Here is a 10,574-nt window from a genome sequence, read left to right as displayed (position 1 = left end):
TGCGCTAATAGCTGCAGCTCGAAATCCAACACATAGGAAATTTAAAAAAAGTTTAGGCTATATTGACAAATCAACTCACTTCACTTTGCTATGACACCACAAATATATCGTACAATACAATATATTACAACTTTATTTATATCACGCATTTCACAACAGCTGGAGCTGCAACAAAAGCACTTTCCAAATTGTGTAATATAAATTAGCAGGTAATTAGAACACCAATTAAAACACATACGAGTGGCTTCTCCTCCCTCGCTCGCTCGCTTGGTTGCTTTCTCTCTTCCCTCGACCCCCCCCTCAAAATAATCTGAATTGTGTTGATTATTGAAAACACGATTAATCAACTGACCATTGGGTCCTCAACTTTTTACCAAGGTAGGCAAAACGAATGCACTGCAGTGTCTCCCCCTCCTGGGGGTCCTTCTGAGGGATCATCATGTACTGGCTGGCGAGATTAGAGGGCTCCCCTCTCCAGTGCAATAATAATAATTCAATTTAATTGTGAGGAAGTATGGACTAGTCTACTCTTTTATTGGATAATCTAGTCCAGTCTTGAATAACTGATTTTTTTTTGTGTGTAAGCGTGTTTTGTGTGTGGGTGCAGTACCATTTTCGGCCACTAGGAGCAGCATAGAGCAAACACAGTTATACACAAAAATGTTGGTTTTTAATGCATTTGAGTGAAATGGAAACTGCAAAGAGCCCATTGAAAGTACCAAGCAAGAACAAAGCAAACACAGTTTCAAATGATATTTTGTTCTCTTTGGAACCTGAGTTCAACTAAATGTCTTTTGACTTTTTGACCGGACCGGTATTGACATCCTAGTCAATAAAGTCCAACGTGCGTGTAAAGTAAACTGTACTGATTTTCCACTGGCCTACAAATGACACAATCAATAACGTGACTACTAAAAGAGGCGGTAAGAGGAACTCGGATGTAGACGGCCATGTCACCCACACTGCCTCTTAGCGAGTATCGAACGGCGTCAAATAATCTTTTTTTTTTTTTTTTGCAGTGACCCTTCACAAGCACACCAGCAAATCCCCCCCCCCATTTTCAGCTCGCACTGTACACATTTGCTATGTGAGGCATTAAACATCTTACAGGTCTGTTTCTATTGGGCATCCTCAAATAAGTACTTTGACTTTCCGTTGTATTTAGTGAGGATAAGCAATTCGGATTCAAATAAATTGATGCATAGTTGAAAAAAAAAAAAGATATGTTATTAACAGTGCAAATATTCAAATCTGGACAATTTGGGACTAGAAATTATTATTGGGGCCCGAGCAGCGACGGCGGCGAGGTCCCTATTGTTTTTGTGAAACCTAAAAAAAAGCGGCCTCAGTCGAGACTAGTGAAGGCTTTCTGTCTGTCTTACCAACATTACGATGATACAACGATTAGCTTCATGAAGGAAATACTGGACAATCAAATTAATGAGTCTTTTGTTGTAATTTGGATGTTTATATTGTACAGCACTCTGAGCTGCATTTCACAATTATGTTTGTGTCGGAACAGCTGTATGCTGTATAATTATTAAGACACAGATCATGATAATCCCATTGAAACTACCAAGCAAGAACAAAGTGCCAGCGTGCTGCTGCCCGGGGTGCCCGGCGACTCGGCTGTTTAATCACCAATTATATTATTTTATTTATCATGTATTATTTTATTTTATTTATTTTTTATATGTTATATGAGTGTCAAAATATGGACCATCTGATTATAGACTGCCCTTTCTCCTGAGTGACTTGATTGTGTCATCGCATCTTTAGGCAATTGAGGAGTGACTTTGTGATGAGAGAGAGAGAGAGAGAGAGAGAGAGAGAGAGCGAGAGAGAGAGAGAGAGAGAAAGGTCAGTCATCCGAGCATATATGAGGGCGACCTTGTTGAGTTGCACGGCATGGCACGTGTCAGCTGGGAGCGTCTTCAGCACCCGCCCGCAAGCCTGAAAGTCAGCCATGTTGTTTGGCTCTTATGGTGCGAAAATTGTGCTGTCAAGTGATTACATTTTTCAACTAATTAATCACGAGATTTTCAGCACTAAAAAAACGAAACTTCAATAACAGCTAAACTAAACGTTTCCAATGTATTTGGGGACCATATATTAAATAGATTTTTGGAACTGGGAAATGGAATAGGGGCAACTTGCCCGAACGGGCAAGCATTTTTTAAAGCAGCCAAATATCGTACTAAACTACGAAGCTATGACGCTAAACTGTTTTCCAGCCTTTCAGTTTTCATGATTTTTTTATATGTTTTTAAGGGGGCGTTACTGAAAAAAGGCAACCAGTAAAAGTACTGAAAAAGTGCGTTCCACCCCCAGCTCTGGCAATGTTTATTACTGTGTAACTATGAGAATTGGACCTAAATGAATGTTTAAAAACAAACAGCTCGCAAACGTATTATTTAGTCATAAATCTACATTTTCCTCGATTACGCTCTCTGCCTGTCGTTTGTCGGATTCCTTTGCTCGATCTCTTTTTGTTACTTTCAGCTTACCTTGCATGTGCAAGCGCTTTTTGTTCTCGTTACTCATGCGACACTCTGAAGAAGGCGAAAGACTCGCCGAAACATGTCAGGTCTTTTTTCTAGAAACGGCAGGTTTATTTTTTGCTCTGTGCTCTCTGAACTCGAACGATGCAGCACATGTGCATGGTATCAAGGCCTAAACACTCATCCGAGCAAATATAAGGTAGATTTTGTTCACCTGCCCGGAGAAAAACATCAACGAAAATAATTTGTATTTGTTTTAACCAGTTGGTGGCACTACCACTGCGATAAAAAATAAGTTGGCAGCCGTCTTCAGGGCCTGAATATCCTCAAATGTAGAGGCCCTGGTGTGTGAGAGCAAAAAAAAAAAAAAAAAAATGCATAGCATGGCATGGCCACGCTATATAATGTAGTGTATTAGCACTACTTATTTGATAGCGGTCGGTAAAATGTACACTAGCTAATCTTTAATAGTGTTTTGAACATTTCTACTGAGGTGGCGCCTCTAATACCCTGGGATAGGCTCCAGCACCCCCCGCTTCTTCAGCTCCAAAATACATTCAGGGACACAAAAAGCCATTTCTGATTAAAAAGTTGATTTGCAAAAAATGTGTAAATATTCAGCTTTTTTATTTTTTGCGCAAATGCGTTTAAGTAATTTGGGCTCAGCACAACAAAACGGCGTCTAAAGAGGGTGCGCAAGCGTCTCATACCTTGACACGCATCCGTGATAGCTCACTCAGGGTTTGCCGTTGTCTTAACGACATAGATTGTGAGGGGGATTTGCGAGGCATGCAGGTGTTAAATATTGGCCACGGGAAAATTCCATCCACTTTTCTACAGTTGAATGCACTGATAAGCTCTTCGTATTTTCATGATCTGCCACATATTATGTATAATGTGTGCTTAGGAACCTTCAGCCATCAACTGTTTTATTGTTCAGGTGTTATTATTGTGTTAAAACAAAAAGGATAATAATCATTAATAATAATAATAATAATAATACTGGGAAAAAATAATGAATTGCTCAATGACCAAAAAATGTAAAAAAAGACATGTTCATTTTTGTGATAAGAAATTTGTGATTAGGTGAAAAGGGGAAAAAAAAGAGAATTACAGGCTTTTCAAATAAAACAACCTAATTTAAATTGTAGAGGCGCCACCTCAGTAGAAATGTTCAAAACACTATTAAAGACGCATTTATACTCTTGTGCATTTAGCTGAAATATTTGTTGGCCTGTTTACTGCCGCTTTTTTTTTCTTTTGTTTTCTTTTCTGCCCCCTTTTCCCCCGGCTGGGGGATTAGGTGACGTTGACTCTTGATTTTTGGAATACTAGGTTTCAAATCCTTTGCGGTGATATACAGCCTGGAGTGTGGAACTCATCAACAACATCAGCTGATGCTGATTTTCATTCCTAGTGATGCTGTACCTTCACTTCCTTTTTTACAGGCTCACTATTTGACAAGAGACGACAGCGTTTGTGCCAAAGTCGCATTTCACTATTCATCCCCCAAAAAATCAAATGTGGGAATCAAATGTTGAAATCTCAAATTTATTTTTATTATTAATCGATCGTCATGACAGCGTCTCATTTGGTTTTGTTTGACTTTCCACCGCAGCCCGTTTCGGCTGCAATTTGAGAGACTGGAGAGGCGGGGGTGGGTGGTGTCGGCAGGCTCCCGGCTTGAAAGCTGTCATCGAACGCTTTGAACTTCCCCAGATCGGTTATGATGTGTGAAGTGGCGCCCGTGTCGACCATCAGACCTGTTTTGTTGATGCTGCGCACCGGCTGGATATCTGTGTCGATGTCATTCAGGTGGAATGCGTAATCCTTGTTGTCGGTAACTTTTCGTGCGTTGTCCGACCGTTGTTTACGCCTGCAGTTTGAGTCGCGGTGCGTGGCGCTCTTGCACAAAAGTGTACAGCGCCAGCAGACAATGAATTTTCAGCACTAAAAAAACGAAACTTCATTAACAGCTAAACCAAACGTTTCCAATGTAAATTTCCACATTTATAGAGTGTAAAAAGGCATCCTGAAGCCTGGGAAGTCATTAATTTGATTGTTCAGTATTTCCCTTATGAGATAATGCCTCACATAGCAAATGTGTACAGTGCGTTCTGAAAATGCAATCTGATTTTCAACGCGGGGGATGATGGCCCCCAAATTTTCTATCTTGACATGATAACCTAACAACGCTAACTTTGTCCTGAGCAATAAACATGAACTGCGGCGTATTTCTGGGTGTGTTGCGGCATCTACTTAGAGCTGCATGCACCATTTACTGTGCGTCATTGTGTGTCGGCGCCAATAAAACACATCAACCTTTCCCCCACCTCATGCTGCTCATACCTACACGCCGTAAAACAATGAAAAGTCGCTCAGCAGCTATAATTTGAACATTTAATCCTAGAAACAGGAGACAGTCTTGACAAAAAAGGATGCACAGCAGGCAGATTATTTTCAAATGCGTACTTCCAGTCAAAGGCTTTTTAACCGTCATTAACCAACAGGATGCCGTCAAAGCTGAAAACAGAACGACGGCAAAAATGGCACACCTGAGAGGACCTGCGTGAAGTTGGCCCCCCATTTGTTGCAAAAATAGGTGGAAATAGTTTGTTTCGTTTGTGCTGCGTTTGTGCCCGTTTGTGCTGTTAAAATTTTCGTTTGTGCTGCTTCCGTTCCAGAGATATTACACTTTTTAATTTCGAGTGGTGACGTCACCCAGCCCCCCATTTTCATCCGATTGACTTGGGAATGGTGCCATTCGTTTGTGCTACGTTTGTGCCCGTTTGTGCTGTTAAAATTTTCGTTTGTGCTGCTCCGGTTCGAAAGATATTACACGTTTTAATTTCGAGTGGTGACGTCACCCAGCCCCCCATTTTCATCCGATTGACTTGGGAATGGTGCCATTCGTTTGTGCTACGTTTGTGCCCGTTTGTGCTGTTAAAATTTTCGTTTGTGCTGCTCCGGTTCGAAAGATATTACACGTTTTAATTTCGAGTGGTGACGTCACCCAGCCCCCCATTTTCATCCGATTGACTTGGGAATGGTGCCATTCGTTTGTGCTACGTTTGTGCCCGTTTGTGCTGTTAAAATTTTCGTTTGTGCTGCTCCGGTTCGAAAGATATTACACGTTTTAATTCACGCGGTGACGTCACAAACAGGAACGCGCCAGCGTCAGTTTGTTTTGTTTTGCTGTCGAACAAGGAGCTCGGTATCGCGCTACCGCGTTCAGTCAATCACTTGAATCACTCGTATTTGTTATTAATTCCAGGTTATAAACTAGTTCCTGGAATGAACCGATGTTTTGTATGTTTTTGCGCATTTTACATTCTTCATGATCCTGGAAAGCAACTGTTGCCGGACGAACTTCAGGTAAACATGTCAAACTCACTGTTGTAGCTTTTTTGCTAGCATACAGTAATCTTAAAACCTTCCTGTTTTCACTGCTGTAAATTACTTTAAATTCGGTCTTATTTCTTTTAATAGTGTTGTTCTACTGCTCATTCATTTATTTCATCAGTAGTCATTAAAGCTATGTGATTATTTCTTAAAATTATAGTAGACGTGAGGCTGAAACATATCCGTTGAACTTTTTGAAATAAAAACAACTTAAAGACACCCCTCGATGAAGCATTCCCTCATTTGAGAACAACTGAATTAATATAAAAACAGTCCGTGTGTAATTGATGAGAGCCTGCAGAGAAACCTTGGGTGAAACGATAGCTTTATGTGTAAAAAAAACAGCAACAAACAAAACACCAAACTATTTACATTGCAACAATTAAGCAATCACTGCTTTGTGAAGAACAAAGCATGTGGGAAGATCTTTGTCTTTTCTGATGCTGCTTTCACTCCACTTTCCAGGTCATTGTACATCTCCCAGGCAAAAGCAGCCCTCCTGCAGTATGCCACATAATGTCCAAGAGAATCCTGGGTCAAGCCTCTTTGAAATCCTATGACTGCTCTCAAAGTAAACATATTCTCTTGCAGCACCAGACTGGAGGGAATTTCAAGCAGGGCAACTTCTGTCCAACTCGTACCGAGGTCGGTGTCAATCCACAAACATTCTCCCAGACTGTAGCTGTGGGAAACATTCGCCGAACACAGAGCCTTTCCTGTACTGTTGTCTTGCTTTTTAAATGTAGATGGACACTGAGATGCATTTTGGATTGGTCGGAGGCAAGTAGAGTCAGGAAGGCTCAGTCCTTCTTCAGCAGCAGTCTGAAGATGAGTCATGCCACAGGTCTGCAGGACAGCAATGTTGGTACACACAAGCGGAACTTCCCTTATTACTTGAGTGCTTAGGCTGCAGTACGGTGAGGAACATTGTTTTTTCAAGTATACACTTGGAAGATTCCTCATAGCTCTCTCAATCACTGTCGAGATGTGGCATTGTGCATCTATTTGGAGAGCACCAGAGGTTAGGTGGACAGGCTTGAATATTTCTTTCAGGAGTTCTGCCCTCTTGGAATACACGTGTTGTGTCACACCTCGTGTTGCGATGGTTTTTACCAAGTGGAGGAATGGATTGTCACAGGTCTTGCTGCTTACAGCCTTTTCAAATGAAAAGCTGTCACAATAAGAGCAAGAAAGACACTGAAACACGGCATCAAATGCACAAGTGTTGAGCACAGCAACTTTCAACTTGGAAAGTTTAACAGGCTGTTGTTGGTTTCCATTTTTCAACAATTGCACCTTGACTTTTTTACGTTCCATGGATGAATCCACATGCAGCCACTCAGGACAAGGAGAGAGATATGAACTCATCTTCCTTTTTTTGGGTGGAACTACTAAGCCTCTCCAGTTCTCAACTTCGGTAATATGAAGATTGTTTGCAGCAGCATCAGATTCATCACCAAGGTCAGCATCATTTTTTACATTTTTTCCCCCACTCTGGGTAGTAGAGACATCGTCAGGTCTTAAGACAGTCGTAGCATCACCTACATCAGCCTTTTCTCTTTTTTGTTTTGCAGCAGAAATCCGCATGTTTCCCTCAATGAAGGCAAGATGACGAGCAACAAACCGGTCGACACGAATGGGAAGGCTTTCATGCTTGAAAAGCCCATTTTTTATGTTTTTGAACTCTGCTTCAACAGCTGCCGAACTTGCAGTGATGGTGGTGCTTCGGAAGAGAGGGACCATTACTCCTGTCCAGAGTGGTAAGTAACTTCCCAGTCTGATGATGTGGGGAATAATCTCAGGGAGGAAGTGGGTGTTATCCCTGTCTCCCTCAGCCATGGCAAGTGACCTGCTCTCCTCGCATAATTCTGTCACCCACTGTCGAGCATTAGTGTGGATCTGTTGATGCGCCTCGACGGGTTCCTGTGCCTGAACCTCGTCATCTAGCATGGTGATACAGTCTTCTTGTGCAATTTGTGTTTTTAGGTATTTCTTGCACTTTTCTGATGGGAGAGGGGTTCCAGAACTGTCATTACCTTCGGACTCACTCAGTGCCACAGTAGTGATGGCACGTAGAAGTTCTGTTGAATGTTCCACACATTGTGACTTGAGTAGTTGTGCTAATGATCTCACATAAAAATCTTTAACACGATGTCTTTTATTTTTCAGGCAGTCCCATTGGCAGATCATTTTGATGCAGTGTGCAACATCTACCCTGACAAAGCATGGCGGCAGGTTTGCATGCTGATTCCCCAGCAAGACTTTAAAGCACTCATTAATGTAGCTCTTCAAATCAGGATGTGGGGTAAAAGCTTTGACCAGAGATCCAAGAATTGCGAGAGAGAAATCACTTACAGCTTCTTTTGGGACCGGTGCACCTGCATGGATCCATTCTTTTAGCCACCCTGTGATAGCGCCAACATCATGCTTCTCTGATAACATCTGCACCACTGGGACACTACAGCTGTTATTTCCCGTCAGAACACCCTGATAAAGGAAGATGTGGCCGGACGAGCCATTCGGTCTCACCAGTTTCTTAACTACTGAGCCAGTAGCATCAAAGCATACAGTTGGATGAGTTTTTTTTGACAATGTCTTGTACACATGCATTTGTGTTTGACTCCAGTAATGACAGAAGAATTTGTCAAGTCCAATGTCTTTGATGCTCCCACTGTGAGGTGTACTGTACTTTAACAGCTGCAACGACAAAATTGGATTTTTATCTCCTAATGCCAAGTCATTTCTCTCTTGTTTTGCCTTGCGCAGGGTGGCCAAATTTGGGAGGTGGCTTGGCTCAGGATCTCCGAAGTCCATTAGTGTTGTTGCCTGCGATGCCCGCCATACATGTGGTTCCATCCTGCCCTCAACAAGTTCCTTGGCTATCTTCACACGCAACTGCCCAGACAGGAATCGCTTTGAGCTGCCAGTGTGCTGGGAGTCATCAATGTTCTTGATGTAACAGTTGAGCATCATTGGACTGTTGAGTTCAGGCTCTCTGTCGCAATTGATGTCAAGATGGCCATGACATTCCTTGCAGTCTCCTCTAATTTCAATATAATTATTTGTGGCTAATGGATAGACCTTGGCTCTTTTAAAAACAAATGTACAAGGAATTTTTACGGCTTTCCAGATTTTCTCATTTATAATGTGGCTCCAGGTGCCAGGCTTCAAAATTGTATAGCTTCTCTTTTGGGTTTGGCAATACTTGTCTTTGTATGTAGCCTTTTCTGGAATAAATTCCTTCCATGTATCAAAAGGCATTAGAAGCTGAAATGATCGTTGAGGAAAAAGGGGATCTAATTCAGAGCCAGTGTCACTAGTTTCAGCTTCTGTTTCAAGTTGACTGAAGCCCAAAGCTGACCAGACATTGTGTCTGTTCGATTTAACAAAGGTGTAGAGAGCCTTTGCAGTCACCTTTTTTCCCAGCTCTTCACTCAAATCCGTCCACACAGATTGATTTGGTGTGGCTATGTTGCCATTTTGTAGTATGGCCTCTTTTGATGAGCAGAGAACTGCACAAATTGAGTCCTTGTCGACTGCTGGTCGTTTAGGCATCTAGTATAAGGACACAAATATAACCTGGATTTATTGCTTGAAATTTTTTTCCCTGGGAGTCATATTATCCTCTCAAATATAAATGGAACTGGTCTCGAAACTATATATATATATATATATATATATATATATATATATATATATATATATATATATATATATATATATATATAATCTATCATCAAAACGTATTTAGCTTTTTTCCCAGTTTTAATGCTGATATCAGTGCACAGAACAATGCATATAAATGTAGCATTAAAACATACTTAGCTTTTTTCCCAGTTTTAATGCTGATATCAGTGCACAGAACAATGCATATAAATGTAGCATTAAAACATACTTAGCTTTTTTTTTTAGTTTTTACCCTCATCAGTGTATTTGCCAAATTACGAGTGTCAAATGGGAATAACAGCTAACTAGCTAGCAAGAGTTAAACATTTTCAATCGTTTTGCACTGTTATTTGACTATCTGATGCATTTTATTCTATAGTTAAATCAGTTTGTACAAGTTATACTTACAATGAAATAAACCTTGAAAAAAGTTAGCTGGTTGGTTTGAAAACGGACCAAAAAGAGTAGACGAATACCAGTCAAGTGAATGTTGTTGTATTGCTGTTGTATTTTGCGCACGTGCCCCAGTAGGCTGGACTTGAGTAGCAATGCCGAAAACCATCCTTTTCTGCAAGTTTAAATAATACACAAATGTTCTCATGTGTGACATAAACCTGAATCTCTCTCTGCAGTGATGCAGTATTTCAGCAACCTTAACGTGCAAGGTCGACAGTTATGCCTGTTTGGAGGAGCGGCTGGATAAATTCTCGATGACTTAAAAATAATTTCTAATTGAAAAAGTAGCCGCACGAATACAAGTTCTTACGACACAAAACAGCACAAACGAAATAGACTATTTCAACCAAAAAGCGGACGTTTTTACAGCAAAAACGATTGGTAAAATTTCAGGTTTATTTCAGGAGATCAACAAGGCATTAAGAAATCCAACTCATGAAACAGACGTCGACAAAGATGACGATGCCCGTCCTTATTTTCAAACTATTTGATGCAAAACGTTTTGAGACAATCACTGGACACATTATGGTAACTTTAATGGACTTCTGC

At 41.0% G+C, this 10,574-nt stretch overlaps 1 protein-coding gene across 7 annotated transcripts; it reads left to right on the top strand.

The window, feature by feature from the left end:
• Positions 1–4,325: 4,325 nt before the first annotated feature.
• Positions 4,326–9,546, top strand: LOC148316175 (uncharacterized). Of its 7 annotated transcripts, none has more exons than XR_015840325.1 (6): positions 4,326–5,876; positions 6,369–6,548; positions 6,650–7,364; positions 7,478–7,506; positions 7,601–7,663; positions 7,890–9,546. XR_015840325.1 is itself a non-coding variant. In XM_088287011.1 (6 exons), exons 3-6 carry the CDS (start codon positions 7,512–7,514, stop codon positions 8,718–8,720), a joined length of 351 nt encoding a protein of 116 aa, XP_088143137.1. In that variant the 5' UTR covers positions 4,326–5,876; positions 6,369–7,364; positions 7,478–7,511; the 3' UTR covers positions 8,721–9,546. The 7 variants fall into 7 exon arrangements, 1 of the variants encoding a protein (XP_088143137.1); XR_015840323.1 differs by having other exon boundaries at positions 6,369–7,364; positions 7,890–8,138; positions 8,670–9,546; XM_088287011.1 differs by having other exon boundaries at positions 6,369–7,364; positions 7,478–7,663; positions 7,890–7,975; positions 8,077–8,138; positions 8,670–9,546.
• Positions 9,547–10,574: the final 1,028 nt, after the last annotated feature.

The sequence above is a fragment of the Idiotropiscis lumnitzeri genome, chromosome 22 (assembly GCF_059441095.1).
Source record: "Idiotropiscis lumnitzeri isolate Australia: NSW breed Sydney's pygmy pipehorse chromosome 22, RoL_Ilum_1.0, whole genome shotgun sequence".
Classification (NCBI taxonomy): Eukaryota; Metazoa; Chordata; class Actinopteri; order Syngnathiformes; family Syngnathidae; genus Idiotropiscis; species Idiotropiscis lumnitzeri.
Note: the sequence above shows the minus strand (reverse complement) of the source record. Positions and strands in the feature narration are given on the sequence as shown.